General features: G+C 46.5%; 1 protein-coding gene across 1 annotated transcript in view; it reads left to right on the plus strand.

Annotated features, from left to right (window-relative positions):
* Positions 1–25,001, plus strand: part of PIGK (phosphatidylinositol glycan anchor biosynthesis class K) — a 528,114-nt gene that overhangs the window by 336,107 nt on the left and 167,006 nt on the right. The window contains exon 10 of the mRNA XM_085602040.1: positions 11,623–11,698. Coding sequence (XP_085458166.1) covers positions 11,623–11,698 — 76 coding nt within the window. The remainder of the gene's footprint in view (positions 1–11,622; positions 11,699–25,001) is intronic.

Genomic DNA, 25,001 nt, shown 5'->3' on the forward strand with positions numbered 1-25,001 from the left:
TCCTCCCAAGGCCGCAAGCCGGCACAAGCTGCCCAGCCTCTGCGCATCTGGGGACGTGGGACCCAGGGTCTGGGGGCCAGCATACAGGCCAGTCCACCAGTGCCCCCTCTGCAGCAGCCTCCAAAACCTGCTAGTCTGACCCTTCAGGGCCACCAGTTACCAGTGGGCGGCAGGATCCGCCATCACCTCCCCCACTGGCAAACCGTCAGGTCGGACAGGTGGGTTTTGCAGCTAGTCCAAAGGGGCTACTCCCTCCCCTTCCAGACTACCCATCCATCCATGCCACCACAATTCCATTGCATGTCTGACGATCACTTGGTCCTTCTATGCCAGGAAGTTACGGCTCTCTTGCCCAAGGGAGCTATCAAGTGAGTTCCTGCCCCAGAAGTAGGTTGTGGTTGTTATTCCCACTACTTTCTGGTGTCCAAGAAGGACAAAGGCCTTCGTCCTATCTTGGATCTCAGGAACATCAACCGCATCTTCCAGAAGGAGAAGTTCAAAATGTTGACATTGGCTCAGGTTCTGTCTGCCCTCGACCCTGGAGACTGGATTATGGCGTTGACTGTGCAAGACGCTTATTTCCACATCCCCGTCCTGCCTGCCCACCGCCGCTACCTACGTTTCACGATAGGCCACGAGCATTTTCAGTTTACTGTACAACCCTTTGGTCTTACCAGTGCCCCTCAGGTGTTTCACGAAAGTGATGGCGGTGGTCACAGCTCATCTGCGCAGATCAGGGGTTCCAGTCTTCCCCTATCTCGGCGACTCACTGATGAAGGCGGGCTCGTCCCAGGCTGTCGTCTCCCACCTCCAGACTACGGCAGACCTTCTGCATTCGCTAGTGTTCACGATTAACATGCCAAAGTCACACCTGATTCCCTCTCAGAAGCTCCTCTTCATTGGAGCGGCTCTGGACACAGCACAGTTTCGGGTTTATCCTCCGGGATATTCGGGCTATGATTCCGATGTTTCAGCCTCTGTCCCAGGTGTCGGTGATAATGACCCTGAGGCTATTGGGCCTCATGGCCTCCTGCATCCTGCTGGCAGATCATGCCTGGTGGCACATGCTGACTCTGCAGTGGAACCTGAGGTTCCAGTGGGCACAGCATCAGGGGAATCTTTCCGATTGCATCCAGATCTCGGAGGGCACTGCACACCAACTGCAGTGTTGCCTATTGAACCAGGATTGCGTCAACAGCAGTTCCCTCTCCCTTCCACAACCAGAGTTGACGGTGGTGACAGATGCGTCACTCCTGAGATGGGGCGGCCACATGGGGGGGAGGCGGAGATCAGAGGCCTCTGGTCTCCGGCGGAGTCCGAGCTCCACATCAACCTTCTGGAGCTCCGGCAGATCTGTCTTGCACTGAATGCATTCCTCCCTTCTGTCAAGGGAAGGGTAGTGCAGGTGTTCACGGACAACACCACCACCATGTTGTACTGCAACAAACAAGGCGAGTGGGGTCGTGGACTGTACGTCAAGAGGCCCTGTGCCTCTGGACATTGCTGGAACATCAGGGCATGTCCCTGGTGGTTCAACACCTGGTAGGTTCACTGAACGCCCGGGCGGACGAACTCAGCCGTCGGTGCATGGTGGATCACAAATGGCGTCTTCACTCAGAGTTGGTGTAAGGGCTCTTTCAGCGGTGGGGAGAGTCTTGGTTAGATCTGTTTGCCACCGAAGAGAACGCGCAATGTCAGCAATTCTGCACATTGGAATTACTAAAGCGGGACTCCCTCAGCGACGCTTTTCGTCACTGTTAGAAATGGGATTTCTGGCTGGCTAAGGCGTGTGCCAAAGCCAGGCAGAAACCACCACTCTAGTCAGGGCAAGGAAGTTACACGCCAAAGATAACCCCTGCCCACCCCCTTGGTAGCAGGCTTATCCCGGAGGCAATGTGTAAAGCATTTGCGCACACACACAGCAACAACATCCCAGGCCCACCACAAAAGAAACTCCACACAAGGTTATATACAAAAATAGCCTTTGTATTATCATAACACATTAGAATAGTACGTACATATTATACACTGTGCCAACTGGCACTGGGCAATATTTACAAGGGATTATTTACACCTGACTGGGCCAACTGGACCACTGTCAGTACCATCACAAAGTGAACTTAGTAACTGTAGAACTTATCATAAACAGAGAACACAACCAGTAACTACTGGTAATCACTGCACTTAGCATCAGCCTGTAACATCAACTACATTAGGCTCAGTATCACATCAAGCGCACATTACATTCTGTGCCAACCTCACCATCATAAACACATTATGCAATTCTCTCACAAGTCTAAACACATTAGACCCTAACCTCCTAAGCATACCTACCTTAGGGAATAACTCTCACTAGCATAAACCATTATATGCGAACCAACCTCATAATCATAACGCACATTTAGAGGTATCAACACAGGTGCGTAAATCATTCTACATACATTACACTTCCTAGCACCCAAGAATCACAGTAGGGCCTGGCGCCCTATAAATCTAACAATCCCCCCCTGGCCAACTGGCCATCCCAAAGAGTGGGCTCAAATGCCCAGGGTACCCAAAGTCAAGGCGTGCTGCCTAGCAGCGGAATCCAATTGCACCACTGCGCAAACCTAAACGGTGCAGCTTCCCACTACTTGCTGGGCAGCTGGAAATATAAAAGTGAGGCATGGGCTCCCAATGGCCCGTAAAACAAATATGCCATACGTTGGAGCCACAAGAGGGCTCTGAAAATGCTTATGCCAGTGTTGGAGCCACACGGGGCTCTGCAAACAAATAATGCCCCCAAGAACGTGGAGCGCACTGGCACTGTAAATATATATGCACATGGTGGAGCCACGCACAGGCTCTAAAAATGAACATGTCTCCAAAAACGTGGTAGATGCCCTCTAGCAAGCGGGGCAGCTGAAATGACAAGGTTGGAGCCACACACAGACTCTTAAGATAAATCCTGCCCCCTTTGTTGGAGCGACCCCCTATCAGGCGGGGGCCGCTCAGGAAATAGAAATTGATACTGGCCACGATCGGCCCAAACACTGGAGAGGTGCCCACTCACCAGGGCAGGACTTCTTCGGTCTTCTACTGGGCCTCCGGTACCGGCACCACTTCTCCCGGTCTCCGCTGCTGGCGCCTGCGGGGCTCTCCCTCACTTACAGGAGCCCCGCCTCATCTATGCGCCCTGCTTCACCCGGTCCCTCTCCAGGGGGAGGGGTGGGGCCGGGAAGGCTTTGGCTGCTTCCGCTGGGCTCTCCCTCGAGCATGGGTGCCCCGCGTCTCTACCTGGCGCTGGCCTCCTCTCATCTGGATGCGGCGGGGGAAGGCACCGGCAATGTGCCTCGCGCCCCCTCCGCAGCACCGGCTGCGGCACCACCCTTCACCCGGTCCCCCGTCTCGGGACCGGGACTTAAGATAGTGAGCACATGAGGCTCCGGGCCGATTTCTCTTCCGGGGCTCCCCCTAGCTCATGGGAGCCCCACAACTCTTGTGCTGCTTCCGGCCCAGCCGCCGGCCCCGCCCATGTCAGAGGTGGACTTGCCTGACTTCCGGGCAGCGATGGCCATTCTCTCGACTATGGGCACAAGGAGGGGTAGGCTCCCTCCGTAATAAAGAAAGGTTAAATCGAGAGGGGGTGGGCACCCGCTTTAATTACGGGCGAAGTCGCGGGGTGGGCACCCGCGCACAAAAATAATTAAATAAGCGGGGTGGGCACCCGCATGTAGATACAACTATAAGCGGGGTAGGCTCCCGCAATTAGGCACACCAGCGCGGTGGGCACCTGCTCGGTTTGGGGCAGAGCGCGGGGGAATCCCTACGTTGGGATTCCCTCAAAACAGGTGGCAACTTCGCGCTGTGATGCCACGCTCTCTTCCTGCTGGACAAATCATTAAAATATAGCGCTCCCAGGGTGCTGGATGCAGAAAGAGGTCCTGGGGCCTGGAAATAACAAGGCAAAGCATAAGGGTCCCAGGAAGAAGTCCTCCAGGCATCCAGGGGCTGGGCAGGGCCCAGGGAGGCAAACCTTCCCCTGGGCCCCAGCAGCAGCACGCCCCTGGTAGTTTCAAGTCAAAAACAAGAACAGTTTCATGGGGTCACAGCCCCTTCTTTTATACTACATTTTCCTTTGTCGCAAAGTGTAGGCAATGGGAGAACCAGATACAACTGGTTCAGGAGCACTTTGTTTTGCTCAGCTCCCCTCTCTATTCACAGGACAGGCCAGGGACTAATTTAAACTTTTGTGGGTGAGTTTTGTATTTGCATGCGCCTCCGTTTGCCAATCTGTATTTCCCTTTCCCCCTCCCACCTTGTTGTAGATCTTCCCGAGTTATCAGCCACACACCCTTTGACTCTCACGTTTACATCTAAAGTTTAAAACCACAAAAGTTTTACATATAAAGAAATACCTTTGTGAATTGCCCTGTTTGTCAGACAAGCCAAGAAGGCACGCCTTTATAACCAGCCATTACATTAGGGCTTTCTCGAGTAAGATGCCAGTTATGTAAATTTAAAGGTAGCAGAACAGAGTCAACAAGAGGTTAAAAAACTCCGAGATTCTTATCTAAAATAAGCTGCAAATTGAGAGCAGCTTTTCCTTTGTTTTGCCACACTTTAAAGTGCTTGGGAACCGTTCCTGGTGTACAGTGCTCTGTTGCTATCCAGTGTATAAATACACACGTTCAAACATAGTTAAGGCATGATCACAGCGATAATGATGTTGAAATTTGGAAGGTCCCAAAGACATAAATACGTACAATACAAGATGGACACGAGTTTTTTTTTTTAATTGTGAGGCTGTTGTAAGGTGGAAATGAAGTAAAATAGGTCGTTTATCAGGAAATTATGTTCTTGCTTGTTTTTGTGTTCGCACGTGTTGCCTTTTAAGTTTTTTTGATTTGCAATATGAAAGACTACACACGTGCACATTAAAAGTAAAAATAATAATGGAAAGAATGAAAATCTAATCTGTTGGTGCGGCTCTAGCCATGTTCTTGAGCTTTTGATTTCATAGACGCCGGGGTGGATGGCAGTAGTCTATATTCCTTAATCAAAGATCATTTTTTCCCCTTCAGTTCTGTCCTCTCATGAACCTTATTGTTTTTTCCCCTCCCCAGGCTACGGGGAAGGAGTGAAAAAAATAAGCTGTTAGAGCCATGGTTACTTCTGTTCCAGGTCACTAGTGAAATGAGTGGTTCGCTATCTCATTGTTCTCTGCGAATCCTTACCCTCTCTTGCTCAAATTCATGACTACACAAAACAGGAATAACAGGTCAGTTATACTTTATTAAAAATTGAATTGGTAGATGTCTCTAATCTTTTGGGAAATGGAGAAGTCTATGAATACCGAATGTGTATTTCTAACAATTAGTCTGTTAAAATGTAAGGTGGAAGTGCCCCGAAAGCACCCCGTGTCCACAGGCATGGCAGGGTGTTTATTCTGCAAACTTTTCCTAGTGCAATACTGTGCCTGATTTTGTTTGTGAACATCTTTTCCTTTTGATAAACGCTGATCACCGTGCCATAAACGTAGACTTCAAATGCACCACCACTCTTTTATTCCATTCTTTGCATATGAAATATTGACTGGCCGGTATTTTAGTAAGACCTGCTGTCCTGTGCCCTGCTGTCGTATGCGATTCAAAATCAGCACTGGCAAAGTTAATACATCTGGCTGTATGTTGGGGGAGGTGTTCAGTAGGAGTTGGGTGACTTTGTGGGTGTTGCCTCCTACTGTTCTACAGCGAAAACTGCTTATTGAAGCAACATCGTGGGCTACAATAATATAGAAGCCGGGAGTAGGGACCCTCTGCTGATTCGCAGAGGTGAGCTACTTCCCCGAAAAAAGAATATTATGAATGGAAGGGAGTCAGAGATGAAGTTTACATTGTAAGCGGTGAAGTTGAAAGTCATACATCGCTAAATTACATAGTATTTGTTTTTTTGAGGCCACAGTTTTCGTTGCAGTTTTAGTAAAGCCTGTGTGCACACCCGTCTTAACTTTATGAAAGAAAAAAGCATTAATGCCAACGTGTTATGATAGCTATAGAATGAAATAAATGAATGTGCAAGTTTGATTAGTGAATGGTATTTTGTCCTTTATGATATGCTAAGACATCCAAACTAAACCTCAAAAGCGAAAAGTCATGAATCAAGTTAAAATTTCATTGTGCCTGCAATGTAAATTCATGAAAGCAAACACACAGGCTCTCAATTACAAGCTACACTTCATGCCACACCTGCAAGCAATCTAACAAAAGGACTCTTCCTCACCAAAACCCATTGGGAACACCAATGAAACATTGTATCCATCCGCGAAGTGCCATAGATTAGTCTGACAGCCTATACAAGCAATGAAAAACCAAAAAAAACTTGAAAGTGGCTCAAGGAGGCTGAAGCAAAGCCCACCCTCTCTTTACTTCTTATTTAACTTTTTTTTAATCATTTGATAGCTTGAGATCTACTAGAAAAACACAGCTGTCTGCAGTGAGTACCAGAACATCTTTCCATGGTACCTAGTATCTTGGAATTCGTGATAAAATGCAGGTATTACATGGCTAATATATCTACAGATGTCTGAATAGCGAATGGCTCATTGTGCATCAGTATCTAGGGTATGTTGCCATACTGATATTCCATGCCAGAGGTTGAGTGAGCCATAAGAAACCCTTGCTCTTAAGAAAATTAAACTTAATATTGTTTCCCAGCATTGGTTTTCCTCTCTCCTGTGCCAGAATCTGCCTATGAGAAAACATAAGAAATAGGGAATAAGTAAAAGTATATATAGACACTGCATGGTGTGCGCACCGTCAGTGTATTGTGGAGATTGCTTATATTACTTTTCTTGACATGAGGTGTCATGTTGGCTGATAGGCACTTGAATAGCTTGTAACAGAGTGTACATATATGGCATTAGTATTAGAAATTTAAAAAATGGGTTTGAATAAGTATGTTGTGTTGTTTTACTATTCTCTGTTACAAATACACTCAAAGCAAAGGCACTAAGAGCAAAACTGATAAGTACCAAATCTACCACCTTTATAGCACCACACTCTACCCACACTGAGACACCCAGACAACCAGGTAGTCAGGGAGGACAAAGATTGGTAGGGACAAAGCCCAAGGAATTGCCCTCGATGCTGCAGGGGAGAACGGAGGCAAGAATCATATCGGCTGCACAGGCATGAAGCGTCATTTTCTACGTGTTTTTAATGTTAATGAAAAGAGATGCCAATTAAAGAGGTATTTGTCTACCTTAAGGTAATTTTAGTATTGATTCCCATCTATAACATTGAAGCAAAAAACGGATCCCGCATTTGGTGCTTTACTTCACGCTAAGATCTTCCTATTAGTGGGAGCCTTTCCCAAACACAGGTCAGGGGTGGAAATGAGGTTCAGAAACTAGATGATCAAGCATGCCGCGGCTGAGGGTCTTTTTAAATATAAATTGTTCCACATGACGTTTGGTCGAGCTAAATCAGCTTCCCTAGTTTATTAATAGACACATCTAATCCACATTGTTGTTGCTAGTGGAGACTAAAGACATCTGAAACCTGTATTTCTTCTTCGTAACTGTGACAAAAGTGGCTCTTTTTGCGTGGCAGCCACATTTTATGTTGACTGATGCTGCTGGTTTTTGAACTTTGCACACTGGGGCACTCCTGTCCAGTCCCCATTGTACGTGTTCTGATCCCTGACTGTAGTAAAATTTGCTTACTGATAATATATGGTGCAGGAACATACATCAATGGCCTGTAAAGTAAACGGTCATATGTTCACTGCAGCATATGATGTGCCATCCAGTAGACTGACAAAGAAAGGTTGGCTTTAGACCTACTTGTCTAGCTTGACTCCTCTAGCTTTTAAACCTGCATATGACCCTTTCAAAATAACCCATTTTGACATGAGCAAACCCTACTTTTGAATATTAATCCACCTCAATGACAACTCTGTTTGGTTTGGAACAAACTACTAGAATAATTCAATCACTGTTTATTCATCATGCTAATTAATAATCCAATTCAGTGATGAAGTGAGATTTTTTTTTTTTAAATATGTAGGTTGCCTAAATTTCAGGTAGGCTAATTAGCATTAGCCTACCAGCAGCCCCCCCATCAGTACTTCTGCTTAATGAGGTGTGAAAACTGCTCCCAGAGCAGAAACAATGCCCTATGCCTTTGGCAGGAAGACCTGGGTGTCAGGTATCAGCCCAGGAAGAACAGCTTGGAGAGGGTTCCGGAACATATTTGACTTGAAAGGATCGGAGGCGGACCTGCCCACTCCTAGTTATGTGTGAAGGGAGATGTGGACAAGAGAATCCTATATTCTCTCGGCCCTCTGTAGCTCAGTGGAAAAAGGGAGCTGGTGCCCAAACTATTTTAGTGTAATTTAGGAGTAGGAGACTGCTCATTTCCACCCTGCCTGGCACAGCAGCAGCCTTCAAGGGCAGAAGGGTGCTGCCAAGTTGGATATGACCTTAGAATTGTGCACAGAGGGATAGTTTGTAGTACGGCAAACAGCATGTGTTGAAAAAATGGGAAGGGTTGCTCCTGGAAGCTTTTTTTCTCATTGGTCATGGAGTGTCCGGGAGTCACCTCCACTCACTGTTCAGTGAAACCTGTAAAGGTGGCTCCACACCCAGAGCTCAAATGAGCGCACAATCTTTACCGACAGATGAACAGAAGGACTTGCTGTTAACAGCCTTGTGATAACGTGAAGGGCTGTACCTCCTCCCCAGGACTAAGAAGTTGATTCCAAGGGGCAGTTGACTGACCCCTTGTGTGTCTACATGGACACAACAGTCTACAGGAGGCATATTTCTGGAAGCGCCCAGCTGCCCAGTAGGAGCTGAACTCTGCTGGTAGCCTATGCTGGAGTGAGTTCTTGGCTCTAACCACTGTCCCTTAGGTCCTGGGAGTTTTAGAAGTGACAAAGAGGAGCTGCTTGAGAAAGTCAGAAAAGTTATTGCTTAAAACATTTTTATGGACTTTCAAGACCTCTGAAGCATCAGTGGGATCTCAAGGTAAAGTTGTCCTGCTTCTTGCAAGGACTTAATCAGATACAGGTTCTCTGGAGAATTTTGGGCTCAAATAAATAGACTATGACCAAAGTTAAATGTACTGACTTGGTGAAGGCGCACAAAGTAACGCGCTCAACAATATGTGGTTTGACTTTGTAACTTTATTGTTGCTGGCAGAGGATGGTCATAGATGTTGGTTTTGCCTTCAGATTTTATTTATCTATTTTAGTTTAAACTGAAGTTCAAATCTAGCATCCCAGATGTAGCAGAACACTGCACATGGGTGAGCAGCTATAGTACAAGAGAATGGATTTATAACAGAATAGACCAATGGTAGGTGTGGATGTTACATCGGTGAGGCCTGTAGATTAAAAGGTTACAGACACTGAAGTATGACTCTTGATTATTCACTGTTTTTGGCTCATGTTAAAAGCTAACCTAGGTAGATATATGCTCCCTGTGAGAGTGGCTCCAAGTAGGTGCTCCAAAAACGAAATTGTTTTCAGTTCTATCTTGAATTCCATGACTGACGGTACAAGACCCATTGGGATGAATTAAGGTGGGGCAGTCATGGACTTGAAGGTTATGCATTGCATCTTAAACAGTACAGTGGCCTCCAGAGTTATTCAGTATATGACAGTCATTATTGGGGTAAAGTGTTGGTATTTTCATGAACTTATTAGGCAGTCTAAAGTAGCAGGAAATACTTTTTTGCAGTAGTTTAAAGGTGGACTCAGTCAGTCCGGTGAGGAGGGCATTGCTGTCATTGGTATTTGACAACACTGTGGTTTGGAATAACTTTCATAGAAGGTGAAGTTGGAATATGAAATTGTCGGTGTCTTTTTAAAATTTGTTTTTTTTATATTGAGACATGGAAACCAAAAGATTAGGTGCACGGAGACATGTAGGGCATATCTGGTGTTGTGCACATTTCGTAACTGTCCCCATGAAAGGCAAGGAAAGAGCATCATGATCAAGCAGGAGCAGGATGGTTTCCACTTCTTGGATTGCTGCAGTCATGGTACTGCAGTGGAAATTGTGCAGGTCTGACCTGCCTTCAGTCAGTAAATGTTTCCTCTCTGATTCAACCAAGGTGAGCCTATTTTAAGAGTCGGTAGATCTGGATGGTTTTCAGAAAGGTAGGATTGGTGCCTTGGACCAAGGAGTTCTTTATTTTATGTTATTAAAGATGGACAGTTATTTTATTATGTCCATGAAGACCATGCACAGGAGGTTTGTCTTTGTTGGTGGTGGCCTGCAGTGAAGTATAAATGTTTTAGAGATCTTTGTAAGTTTAGGAGCTGGAAGGTGATGTGTTTTGGTTAGTAAAGAAACAAAAGCGATATGATGCAGCCAGCGTTGACCGCGTCATACTGTTTTTTTTTCCCCTTACTTTCAGTCATATTGCACAGTGGCTGCGCTACTGTGCAACACAACTAAAAAACATTGACAAGACAAATAAATACATCTCCTATGGACGAAAGAACGATTGGCTTTGCCAATGCGTATTGACACTATTATTTCAGTGTAAATGGCACTGTTTGATCTGTAGAAGCTTTGAAACCGAATGATACACCAGGTACGCATTTCATACAGATTCTCTTTTGCTTGTATGGAGTTCTTGAATCAGTCATGGGTTGAAAGTCTTCATTTGAATTAATCTGTTTGGCTGCCAAGTGTGTTTGAATCTCGGCGGATCCACTCATAATTTAATCTGTTTGAGGTTGATTAAAGGAGTACCATTAAGTTGGGTAACAAACATCTGTTATTTCAGCTCCAAAAGGCCCACCAGGGTGATTTAGGGCTTTTCAAATACTAGCTATGTGGCATGTTACCGTGAGATCAAAGCTGCAAACGATGAACATAATATACCTTTTTCCTTGTCAATGGCATTTCACGTTGGGCTATTTGTGGCACAGGCATGTTTAACAACCTGCTATTAAGAAACTCATATAGTGCAGACATCAGCTCAGTTTTTCACTTCTCAGCTGAAGATCAAATCACTACTTAAAGTGAGACAGCCAGGCAAGGGATGGAGCACTGAGCAGATCCATGTTAAATAGGTGAGAGTGATGAAGGGGACACAGTCGGAGGACATTATAAGAGTATATTTTTACACAGCGTAAAATTAAAGAAACATATAGAGTAAGGGAGACTGGGATGGGAGAGAAAGGAAGGTAGAGATAGAGGACATGAGTCAGAAAAAAAGAAAGCAAACGACGAGAGCTACATTTTACAGTGGTCATCACTCAGATTCATCTGTGGCACACTAACCTCCTACCTCGTGTATGACACTAATCGCTGCAGACTGTGTTTTGATGACTCTGGTGCTCGGGCGTTCTGTATACTGCCCCACTTGTGGCTCACAGCCAATACAGATAGCAGGCCAACAGTTTTAGCAGATACTTTCTTAAACTCTGCATTCTTGCAATTTCGAGTATAATTTTTAATGTAATTATTTGAATAACAAAATTGTGTTATGTTTAATGTTACTCTTGATGTTCCATTTCATGAATATTGTTGCAGGGAAAAAGCATGTTATTAATGAAATAATGAGGTTTCCGTTGAGATAAATAGTTGAAAAATAACACCACCATTCTTTTTTTATTTTTCAGATCTCTTATTGATAAAGCCGCAGAACAATCCATGACATACGCAGAGCAACTGCCAGTGGCTGAAATAATACACCAGGTTTGGCATTCTTGTTTTCTTTGAATTAAGTTACCATTTCTGCTATGACTTTCTTTTGGGAAAGCCCCATTGGTACTGCAGTGGAACGGGTATGTGGATCCGTATTTTCTGTTTAAATGTACCCATTATTTTTGTTGATACAGCAGTGGCGGTGGGCACGGATCTGGGGTGGCAGAGTGGGGGGGCGAGGGGGGGTAACTCGATTTGAAAAAGAGAAATACACTTACCTCCTCCTCGCCTCTCTCTCCCACGTTGTCTTTCCTCCATCTGCCGAACAGGAAGCAGCCAGGCTCCCATGAGCCAATTACAGTGCTGCAATGCAGCGCTCAGACAGGGACTGGGGGCCTGGGCATGTTCTTTACCCATGACTGTTTTTCTGGCCCGAGACGGCCGGCCAAAGCGTCATGTGTACTTCAGTGTGTCCACCACTCCTCCCCTACCCTGCTCTGTGAGCAGAGCAGCCCCACCCGCCCCCATTCTGCCGCAGCAGGAACAACTAAAATGACAATAACATCAAGTTATCATTTTACTTTTACTTTCCTTCACTGCTGCAATGTAGTGGGGCGACGCTCCTCCGCCTTAGCAGAGGAGCCACCACTGTAATACAGATTTAGAAGCAAAATCACCTGCCTTTGTCCATTCGTGTACTTAATTCATGTTACTTTACTTTTCTCTGATCGGTTGCTCTACCTCAGGTCTAATTTACCTCTCCTAGACCCATTTCTAGCCCTTATCGGCAACCTAATTTTAAAATGATAATATCTATTTCTACGTAGGCCATCATTCTGCATTTCAGCTATTTCTAACTATTATTAATACCAGGTGTTTCTCTTACGCAATTAAATATCACGGAGTTTATTGATCTCGGAGCGATGGAAGTTTCAGTTGGTCTTGCTGGAAATCACTCTTGTGTCCTGCATATCACAGCAAATGTCAGTGGTGTTGATCATATTGGCTCCAAACTTATGCCCAGGATCCAATGTGAGTGATGTTTACTTTAACCTCATTGCTTCCACCACTGATCACATATATAAAAACATCAAGGCCGGTGGTAGAAACCAGAGAAAAAACAGATCCTGGAGTCCACCACTTCTGCCTTATAACTAAGCAGCCAATGAAGTTTGTGGAATTGGTGAGCTCCTATAAAACAAAGTGATATCCTGAATATCATATTGTCTCTCAGAGACCTAAATGTAATTGCAATTGCGAATAGATATACCTGGACTCGACTGTGTAAGGAACTCTCTGTAGTTCAACATAAAACTGGAAGTTCCCGAAAACTGATCGTACAAACAATAAGCATCTCAAAAGAAGTGTGTGTGTGTGTGTGTGTGTGTGTGTGTGTGTGTGTGTGTGTGTGTGTGTGTGTGTGTGTGTGTGTGTGTGTGTGTGTGTGTGTGTGTGTGTGTGTGTGTGTGTGTGTGTGTGTGTGTGTGTGTGTGTGTGTGTGTGTGTGTGTGTGTGTGTGTGTGTGTGTGTGTGTGTGTGTGTGTGTGTGTGCAAGTATACACATAGCTGTGACTTTTGGAACTATCTCATGTGAACATGTATTTAGAGTCACTAAATGCTCAAGAATGATTTAAGTTGGTTTCCTTCAACATGACATGGAATAGTTACTACATATCCTTATTAAAATATTCTCAGTTTCAAAGTTGTTTTATTGCAATACAACTTCAACGTCTTCTCTGTAATCCTTAGTAATTTAAACCCCTGTTTAAAATTAGTACAAGTTAAAAGTTCAATTTCATCATTTACAAAGGTTTGTGATACTTCTCTGTGCACAGTCATAAAAAAAAAATTGTCCACAAGCAACTGGTCTCAGCAAAGGGAATACGGAAGCAAGACGCAAGTGCTCGGTGCAGCAACGTTGTAAAATGAGTGTCTAGCAGGGGCACTGTTACTCAGAAGGCCAGTTATACTCTGTAATCCCAAATGCCCACACATTCTCTGGAAAACAGTGTTTGGTCTGCTGGGAATCATAGTTCACATCTAGTATGTTGTCCACGTGCTGCCTGAGCCCACATAGCTGCTGCACCCTGGCCGTGGATTTCGCCTTTAACTGCAAGACACCCAGGCCCAGATGTACAAAGACTTTGAATTGGTCTTTGCATTACTTTTTTAAAGCAAACCCTATGCAAAGTGTTGTGTTATGAGCGGTGCATGGGCATTCCTGTCGGCGCCTGACTGCCTCTTTTTTTCCATTGGGCCTTTTGTTGGTGAGATCAAGGCTCTGGGGCTGGTTTGTGAATCTGAGGGGCCGCTGCTGGCACCTCTGCTAAGTTTTCCAGCTCATTGAGGCAAATGGAGGAGGTACAGAGCGTGCTTTTGGAGAGATAGAAGAGCGAGAGAAAAGTCAAAAGGAGATGAGAAAGGACAAAGGGGGGTGCTGGCGATATTCTCGCGATCGCCGTCCGGCGACAAACGCGTGAAAGAGCTCGGTCAGTTGGTGGAGGCCCGCCCCAAAACTCGTGTCGCCCGGGCAATTTAGAGGATTTTTCCAAATGCTATTTTTTGCAAGTAAACACACTTCTCACCTCCGATTAGTGGGGTACAGGACCCCATTTATGATCACCATAAAATCTATACCTCAAACCTGCTACTGACACTACTCATCGAAAAAAATGTTTTTGCACATGTCAGCCCTGCTTACGAACGGAGGCAAGCATTTGGTTTCCTAAGAGTGTGGTCACAGGGCAGTATAAACAATCAGCTTAGCAAAGCTCCATTCCCTGTAAATATCTTTCTCTTTAAGGCTAAGTCGGTGACACTGATTTTATCTGCAGTTTCCCTTTATCCTTTTCACACTTTAGTACTCCTGTTCGAAATACCTATTAGTTCTCCAAAAGTCTTCAGTACTCCGTTATTAATTAGTAAATAGTTGAGAGTTCCCTTTCCTCTAAAATATGTTATTATGCCTCTAGGCTGCTTATCCTAACTTGTTTTTTAAAACCTAAAAATTTGTTTACGGGGGGGCAAGTACAACAAGCATGGCAGTTTGAAATATTTTCCATAACCCCCATTCGTTACAGCCATCTTTAAGGAACTCAATGGGATACAGACCTCAGCATCGAAGCCCTCTTCCCTACCCCGTGAGGAAGTATGAGCCCTACAGTATGAGAAGGGCAGTCAGTGGGGCAAGCCATTGATCGCAGCCAAAACAAATATAGGAACACAGCAACATAAAAATGCCATCAGCTGAAGTAGTGTCGGGTGTAGTGATACCTGTAATATTGTCGAGTGTAGTGGGTGAATATTCTGGGGGGTTGGGGGTTCTAGGCGGAAATTCCATGGTGGTTATGAGTGATAGGGGCAAGGCTCTACCTGGGGTCCAATACCAAAGTCAGATCAAGGAATCGGGATGTAATTGCTCTTGCCTTGGGTCTGGGGAAGAGTCCCAATAGGGAGGTGTTGTAGGATGTGACGCTCCCTAGCAAGGCTAATCTACCTGACAGGCATTTCCCACTACTGCGAGAGCGTGGGACATCCCCACACTATAAGATAGAAGTCAGCACTCATTAGGGTACAATGTGGGCACAGCAGTTAGGCCGACGGCAACATGCAGTTGATGTGTTTTGGTGTGGATAGGATTAAATCTAGCTTTTCTTGAGGTGTGTGGGGTGTGCTCTAAAATTGTAGCTGAATCTTTGTCTGTGTTCTGGAATCTCATATCTGTTGCCCAGCGTTCCTGCAGGTCTCCTAGGATCCCTAAACCTGTCCCTGGAGTGCATTATACTTTAATGTGATGGCTTTGACCCTGCCGGTCATAGTGCATATAGTCTGCAGGGCCCCACCGGAGGGTGGCTCTTCAATTCCTGTGTGCCAGTATGCTTGAATTGTGGCCCTCACAGCCCCATACAGGAGAAAGTGATGAGGGGGTATCTCGAAGTTTTCAAGTAGATCCTGAAAATGTCTCAGTACATTATTTTCAAAAAGGTCACCTAGGGTACCGATGCCAGCTGTTTCCTAATCCTGTAAACCCTTCCAGCACCCACCTGGGTCTTAGATTGGCAGGGTAGCCAATGGGAGGCCTATAACACAAGGGTGTTGAGAGTGTGTTCTCTGGAGTGCCCTTGTCCAGGCGTGCCTCAGAGTAGTGACTAAGATATTGGGAGATGTGCACCGCGTCCAATGCCAGGGGTGAAGCATGGTCTCTAACCATGTAGAGCGTGTAGGGATACTTCCTCCTGGCGCGGGCCTTTCCACCGGGTCGCCTGGACCAACTGGGCTGCCTGGCAATACAGCGTGTCTCACTGTCGAGGAGAGGCGGAGCTTAGATCGGGAAATCCAGCGTTGTTGTGCACTCCAGAGTAAAGTTAATAGTAAGTTGTCCATTTCCTAAAAATTAGCACGGGCACCCGGATGGAAGAGTTGGAAAAAAGTAAAGAAGCCACTGTAATATCACCATCTTAGCCAACGCGGCCCTTTCCATGACCAACAAGGGCATAGTATGCAAGAAGGCGTTGGTTTTGTACAGCAAAGCCAGTACTGCTCTTGTGTTACCTTCTAGTAACTTAATTTCTGATCTTTAGATCCTTATTTCTAAGTAACGAAAAGTTTGTGGTTCCCCGAGTAACCTCTCCTCCATGTTTGGCAGCCTAGCCTCCGACTTGGGGTCGTGAACAGGGTACATACGAGATTTGTTCCAGTTCACTTCCAGGCCAGAGATAGCACTGATCTCAGTGAATGCCTTGATGGCCCCCTCCACGGATGTGCGCTCCCCGTGTCGTCCGCATACAATGAGATATAGAGAGTAGTTTTATCAACTGGGAGTCCCTAATGTGCTTGGGCCCACCGAAGCATGAGCTCAAGGGGCTCAACCGCTATGGCAAAAAGCACTGGTGACGTGGGGCACCCTTGCCTCATACTCCTTGCACTTTTACAGGTGTTCGAGATATAACCCTTAGTCTTCACTCGGGCGACTGGGTCAGTATAAAGGAGTTTGATCCATGTGAGTTCATACCTGCCCAGCCCCATACTAGCAATTATTGTGTGTAAACAATCCCATCAGAGGGAGTCGAAAAACCTTTGCCATGTCCACTATCATTACTAATGCTTGTAGGCAGGTTGGATGGGGGGGAAGTGTAGGATGTACATCAGTTGCCAAATGTTAGGGGGCTGTACTGCAGGATCGAACAAGGCTGTTTATCCTAACGGAAAAGGTCAACATAATTGTTTTTATTTATGACAAAGTCTGTTACATAAAAAAGAAGTCGTTTTTACCGGTTCCAGTACATAATCAATATACCTTTCAAAATGAGTCCACTATACTTTCCTCGCCATCTGGCATAAGGTGGAATATTAGAATATGCGTCAAAATAGACCTAGATGGTCATTATGGCAACACTCTAAAAAGTGAGACCTAACAAGCATCTATCAACTGGCATAGCATTAGATGATGTATGGTGGCATTTTACTTACTGGTATTCCCACCCTTGCACGTAAAGGTGTTGTGCAGGCTTTAAAGTCGAGAACAATATGAAGATGGAATTTAGGCATGGCGGGTTGTTATTGCTGTTTGAAGTATTCTCTTGAAATCCTTTGGTTAGTGAATGCACAGGAAGAGTGTTGGAAGAAGGGCAAGGTCAAGTTTGAGCTGTGAGAATCGTCTATAAAATGATTATCTGTAAGTCTGAGATGGAGAGTGGTGGCAGAGCGTGGGTGCACCATCACAGGTGCAGACCCATACCGAATCCAGCCTCTTACACCTAATGAAAACTGCCTTTCAGCCACTGAAGTGCCAACTATCCTGCTGTACAGCAAATCATAGCAAGTAACATTCTTATTGCCTATTGAAGTAAAGCAACTGAAGCAATTTGAAGCTTGTTGTGGGCTGGATTCTTAGATAGCAGAAACCGCAGTGCTAGTTCGATTCTAGTAACTGAGCCTTCACTGAAAACCAAACTAGACATGCAACAAGTTATTCATTTTTGAGTATTAATTTGATGCAGTTTGTTTTGTTACTAATGTAACTTTGCTAATGCAGAACCAGTAGAAGCGTTTTATAGTTTTCCTGTCAGCATTGAGACCATCCCCCTTTTTAAAACTTTACACGAGATGATGTGCATGTTTCTTCAAGTACCCTCAAAATGTATGCTCATTATTACAAGTCATATTAAGATGGTCTTATGTGCTAATCTGTGATTCAAACACGTTCATTTAGAGCAGGCTCTAAAGAAATAGTGTTTTATATTTTAGCATGTGACACTTCCGCCAGCATTGTCACATCTCCTTGCCGTCATGTGTGTATTTAGTCTGAAAACATTGCTACTAGTTGTTAAAACCTCCCAGGTGCAAAGTGGTAATAAAAAAATAACAATTAACTCCTTAAGTGTGGATATCGGCAAACGGCCTACACCTGCACTGCCTCCCCATTGTGTCTGTCAAACATCGGCCGACACTCGGGAGGTATTTTTTCTTTTAGTGTATTGACGATCAACACTCGGGGTGTGCTGGCATCTTTATTCTAACTTGAAAGTAAAATGAGCTAGTGGGCTCATTTTACTTTCACTGCATCAGTTCTCTGGGGCATATTTCAGCCCCTGAGCACTGACTGGGTTGGAAGAGTTATCACTGGAAAGGGGAGAATCTCCCCTTTCTAATTATATCCCTGCCTAGGTGATCCCTGCTTAGGGATTGCCATAGGAGAGTGATCCCCAAGCAGGGATCTCCCCACTAAACACCAAGGATTTTGGGGGAGCGGGCAAAGGCTTGTACTCTCCCACCTCTATAATATATCAGTCTTGCTTCCCCCCCTGGAGGGTGGATGGGGTAATTATCCCCACGGTGGGGCAGAAAGCCCACTAGACACCGGGGCTCACTGTTTTTTTTTATCATATGGATGGGGGCTGCTCGGCATGGCCATGGCTCGACCCCAACAAAGTATGCTGGCAGTCTTTGTGCCCCCCCCACCCCGGGCATATGGGGGTGCTTACCACCAATCTGCACTCCCGAGGGGGGCAGAAATGCCCACTAGACACCTGGGATATACCAAAATAAATATGGTGATGGGGAATGCCCCCAGCCTACCTAGAAACGATGCTGGCAGTCATTCTGCCCCCTTAGGGGTAGATGGAGTGTTTACCCCTAAGTTGCCCAACCGGGCAGGGGGGGCAGACAGCCCACTAACACCAGGGACATAGACAAAAAATATAAGGGTCGGGACTGCCATATAGGACATGGGCATGCACCCCCAAACAAACTATGCTTACCCCCAATCTGTCCCCCCGGGAACAAGTAGCCCACTAAAATATAGGGGTGGGGGATGCCCAGCATGGGCATGACCATGGCTCGACCCCAACAAAGTACACTGCCAATCTTTGTACCCACCCCTCGATGGCAGATGGGGGTGATTACCACCAATCTGCCCTCCCGAGGAGGGGGCAGAAATGCCCACTAGACACCAGGGATATACCAAAAGAAATATAGGGGTTTTGACAGTATTTATGCTCCCCCTAGCGGGTAGATTACAGTTGATTACGCCTAATCTCCCCCCCCCCCCCCGGTGGCAGGTGGCTCATTAAACACCTGGGGGAAAAAAAGAAAAAAAATAGGTTGGGAGCTGCCCACCATAGGCATGGCCAGGCCCCATCCCTGCAAAAATAGTCTGACAGGCATCCCGGGTGCCAGATGGGGAGGATTACCACCAATGTATCCTAACAAAGTCTGAAAGCCCACTAGACACCAGAGATTTCAAAACCGTGCCAATAGGGAAGGTTGCCTAAGATCTGCCCCCCTTGGTGGGGGTAAAAATTCCACCTGACACAAAAAGAAAGGGGTGCGGATGTTGCAGTCAGGCATTGGCCACAACCTCCCCCAAAAGAGACAACCCAGTCTTTTGGCCACACCCCCATTCCCCCAGGCAGACAGAAGTTTTGCCCCCAATTTGGCCCTGGTGTGTGGCATAAAGCTAGCTGTATGGCAAAAACACATTATTTAAATAAAATATTGGAGTGGGTGTGGCCTAACCTACCATCAGGCCCCAACATCACCCCTAAAGCATCATTCTTTCTGCTCCTGTGTGCGCTAAAGAATCCCATCCCAATGGCAAGCTAGAGGACATTTGATCATTTTGGATGTTGTTTTTACATATGGGCCAGTAGAGTGTGACTAACTGTCAATATAGTGTCACTTGCAGTGGTGAATGGCTTGACTTTTTGGGCTTGGGTAGGTCGCCACCTGGGAAAACCTACTAGAGCTAGATAGTTCTGTAAACTAGACAAATGGGGGAGTCCAGAGAGGTGTGTTTCACCTAGAACCCACAACATTTTCTTGCCCACAATGCCTATGAAACCTCCAACTTTTACTAAAAACACACATTTACCCCGCGTTTCTGTAAGGAAAACTTTTGGAATGTGCGGGGATCCTCAAATTTCCTACCACCTTGAGATGCCACATGTCTCCTCATAGGAACAATGCCCCACTTTTCTGGGTGGGCCTAGAGACCATAACAGAAAAGGTCCAACAGAGCTACGTGGACAGATCAGCAATAGGAGTAGCTGCGGGATTTGGGTCCTTTCTCAGCCGTCACTCATGGAAACCTAGCAACCGCGTACATTTTTGAAAACTAGACAACCAGAGGATTCCAGGTTAGTTTGCCTTGCGTGGATCTCGAAACGTTTTCTCAGCGCAATGTCCTGCAAATCTCAAACGGTGCCTGAAATCACACATTTTCCTTACATTTTCATGTTGAAGTCCTAAGGAATCCGCAGGAATCCACAAGCTTCCTACCACCCAGCATTACCCCACTTGTGCCGATAAAAACATTGGACCACTTGTGTGGCTGGGTCTAGTGCACGCAACAGGAACTGATGTAACTAAAGTCAGTGAGAGTCCCTTTACAAGGGCTACCATTAACCTTGGTTTGATCCGTTACTGTTGTGGGCACTAGTCAATTCACCCTGGATTCCCCCAGGTGTCTAGTTTTAAAACATTTGCAAGTTTGCTAGGTTTTCATGGGTGCCGGCTGAGCTAGGGCCCAAAATCCAAAGCTTCCCACTTTGCAAAAAAGTGTAAGTTTTGAATGGAAAAATGTGATGTATCCATATTACCTTTTGGTCTGTTTCCTGTGGTGGTCACTAGGTCTACCCACACAAGTGAAGAATATTTTTTTATCGGAAGGCTTGGGGGAATGCTGGGTGGAAGACTCCCCACAGAATCCAGAACCTTCCATCACAGAAATGTGAGGGAAACATGTTTTATTAGTTAAAGTTTAAGGTATGCAAGGGATTCTGGGTAAAAACTACTGGTGAGAGCCATGCAAGTCACCCCATCCTGGAATATCCCTGGTGTTTAGCTTTCAAAATTGTGCAAGGTTGCTAGGCTTCCCTAGGTGGCAGTTGAGCTAGGGCCCAAAATCCACAGCTTCCCACTTTGCAAAAAAACCGGGCGGCTTTCTGTCGAAAAATGTGATAAATCCATATTGCATTTTGGGCCCTTTCTTCCCCACGCACTAGGCCTACCCAAACAAGTGAGGTACTTTTTTAATCAGAAGACATGTGGGAGCATAAAATTGTAGAATCTTTGTTATTACCAAATGGATTTCGCTGCATTTTTGCCTTCCAAATGTAAGCCAGTTTGTAAGAAAGAAGGCATATTAAAAAATGCCCTCTAAATTGTATGCTAGTATGGATACCCACAAATTAAAAGATGTACAAATAGCCACTGCTCCTAAATTCCACATTAGTGCCCATTACAGAAATACATAGGTTGCCTTGATACCCATTTTCACTCTACATATTTCATCAGATAGTTTGGTCTATACTCGGTACACAATGAAAAACCATTGTATGGTGCAACTCATTTGTTGACACTGGGAACTTGGGATTCTTGAAGAACCTACAAGCCCTGTTTAGCCCTGCAACAAGAAGGGTCTTTATTTCAACAGTTAATTTCTTTAGAAAAACCTTGAGGGATCTACACGTAGGACCCCTTACTGAATTCAGAATTGTCTACTTTTCAGAAATCTACAGTTTTCCGAATCGCCCCTGGGTTTCTCCCTAGTTTGCACCACAAACTGGAAGTAGGGAAGAAAACAAAACACTGCCTATTTTCTCAGTCACTACCAGAAAAATCCACAAATCTTGGGTACCTTTAGAATCCCTAGGATTTTAGAAAAAAATTACACAGATTTGACGTGGATGCCTTATGTGGAAAAACGTTTTGGAGCCCTAAGTGCAAACTACCCCAAATAACCAAAAAGGGCTCAGCACCGGGGTGGGGGAAGGCCCAGCAGTTAAGGGGTTAATAATACTGCTATTAGTAAGAGTCATGATAAGAGTATGCAGTAAAATGACAGTGCAAGAAACTCAGTTGATTCCTGGTTAACTATCTGAAAATGGGGGACGGAGTTTGCCTGGCTCAAAGATGGCCACGCTGTGAGCGAGCTCCTATGGCCGATAATCAATTCTAAATGATCCTGATGCAGATTATATACAGTGCCTAGCTTCATCGAATACCTGAGTATACTTAAGCCCAGCTGGCTTCTTTTTGCGGCAAAAGCTGAGACCTGGGGTCACTGCGCCTAGAAAGATTGGACCTTCGACCTCTGCTGTGATTGGGGCCTGCCCGATGGAGGGCCCATAGCCAAGGACTGTGTTGGTGTGGCTTGTCTTGGGGGACTGTGCCTGTAAGAGCAGCCGTGCCGCTGGTGTTACTTGGGGGACCCCCTGGGTGGTGTCGGTGTCTTGTGGGGGAGCGTGGATGGTGCTGCGGCATGTCCCGACCACCGACCACTAAATGTAGGTGAGGAGGAGAGGCCTGGATTGGAGATGGCGGCAATGAGGAGAGCTGCATGGCCTGTGGGATACCACAAACTGTGGAATTGTTGGAGCACTGCCCCCCTCATATTGTGGTGAGCGGTGACCTATGCTTGTGGATGCTGGTGATCCTGCAGTTGCTGGCTGAGGTAACATCACTGGGAACTAGCTGTATTGGGACCGTGTGGTTCTGCAGCTGTCCCGTCCCCTGTGAGGGAATGGGAGCTGCGGGTGAGAGATTGAGTCACCTGGCACATTGATCAAAGGAAGAAAAGCAACGTAATATCTTGAGCGTTCTCATCACGTTGACCCTCTTTGGTTTCCGGCCCTAGCTCATTATATACCCAGTGTGCGACCCCGTTAGAAGGATGAATATTTGCAATATTGACTCTTGAACAAGCTGCCCCTTTCTTGGGGTAGAACTGGTGCTTGTAGCTGCGTTTAGCGGTACCCAGGAAAACATTACAAAGACCATTTCATTGACTTACAAGATTAGACCTCCGGTTGAGACACCACGAAAAGCACGCTCTGCACTTGAGGCAGAACGGCCAGTGTCCTGGAAATGAGAAGCCCAAGTTGAAGTCCTTTTCCCTGTGATACACTGCAGAACGGATTGAGTCCGCATTGCAGTTCCAGTGTCTGTGAAATATAATCCGACCAGACCACACGCATGGTCATTGAATTATTGCCACTAGCGATCCATGTTTGAACCACCCCTGGATTCACGCTAGACCCTTAAGCCAAGCTGAGGACTTCGTCAGGTTGCCCCTCTTCCCTTGTTGTCCTGAAGAAGACCCGCATGGTCAAGGCATCAAATTACCTTTGCACCCCAAGACGGGTCGAAACGTCGACACCCCCTCAATAATGAGCCTGGTACACGTCCCTCACCCAACGTGCTAAAATATGAATTGGATTCTGTACATAAAATTGTGACTGTATTCGTTGACACGTGACCAGGACACTTTGTACTGTGAATTGTAAACCGTGTAGTTTGTTACTTATCTTAATTCTTTATTGCTCTCTGAAATTTCTCTCCTTACACATTCACTTCTCAGCACCCTTATCTTATGCACGTTCCCTCTGGAGCAACCATGCGCCGAACTTTATATAATCAAAAATTGTTGTATAAAATCAAATAAATATCGCTCAATCAAATAGTGGATGTTGTATCGCTTCATGGTGAAGTGTCAAAATTGAGTTTTTTGTGAGCTTTGCGAAATGTTATTTAGCTCTAAATTTAACAAAGAACTAACTGGATGACATACTGCTGATTCGCTAAGTATTGAGTCAGGACCATTGTTTGTTGTATTAATTCGATTCCCAGGTCTCTGATTTTCTTGGGAAAACCCCATTTTTTGTAATGGCTAAGATTAGACCTGGGGGGAGGAGCCTAGCGCGCATCCAAGATGGTCGCGTGAGCACAGGGCTCCCCGGACCCTCGCTGCTCCTCGGAATTTATCCTGACAATATCCTGACGTGGTTTATGGAATCTGGGAGATGACGACCGGCTGAGCACGTATCTCTTTTCAGAAATTTAATCGGACCTGGGAATCCTGAGTTATCGTTGTTTGAACTTTTGGGACCCACCCGACGGAGGTGCCCGGGGCGAAGGTGAACCGTGGAGCCGTGTCGCAATTGAACAACAGCGGCTGCGGCTCGGTGCCAGGGGCCGCTCGACCACTTTCGGTTTCACTTTCAGACCTCAGGGGGCTGGCCGGTGGAGCGCTTGAGGTGGCGGGGTGTTTCCTCGACCTCTGCACAAGGCTTTGTCTCCACCTGCCACTAGAGTGCCTATCGCCTTGGGTCCCCCCGCACCGCCATATTGTTGCCTCGGGTGAGGCGCTGGTTTCCAGGGCCTGTACCCCAGCTACTTTTGATCGGCGGTCCCCCTCGGAGTCTGTGACCACATGGGGGGCAAGGGGGGCCCCGAGGGGCGTAAGACTAAGGCCTCCCTCCGTGGGGGATCGGTCCAGACCAACAACATGGACCGCTACACTCAGGGCAGAGGCTCCCCTGGAACGGCCGGTCCCCCCTCAGACGCCGCCGGTGGGGGCACATCCGTCTCTTCGGAACTTTCCCTACAGGATATCATGGGCGCCATTGATGGCATCAGGGAGACCATCGCCACGCAATACGAGGCCCTGGCCCGCAAGATCGATACGGTGGCGATTGATGTCACCTTAATACGGGCGGATCTCTCCAAAACAAACGAGAGGGTTCAAACTCTCGATGCGCGGACCTCCACCCTTGGTGCGGATGTGTCGGGCCTGCAGGCCGCGCTTGGTGACATCAAGGTGGTCAATGATCAGATGGCCCGGCGGCTGGAGGACTTCGAGGGACGGGCCCGACGCAACAACATTCGTGTCATCGGCGTACCGGAGTCCTCCGACGACCGCCCGGTTGACCTCCTGGTCGAGGAACTCATCCTCCAACAGCTGACCCCTGCGGGCTTGAGTAAATTCTTTGCCGTTGAACGGGCTCATCGAGTTCCGGGCGGGCGGCCACGGCCGGGGGCCCCCCCGAGGCCTATCGTGGCCAAACTGTTTTAC

Source organism: Triturus cristatus, chromosome 4_2 (assembly GCF_964204655.1).
Source record: "Triturus cristatus chromosome 4_2, aTriCri1.1, whole genome shotgun sequence".
Lineage (NCBI taxonomy): Eukaryota > Metazoa > Chordata > Amphibia > Caudata > Salamandridae > Triturus > Triturus cristatus.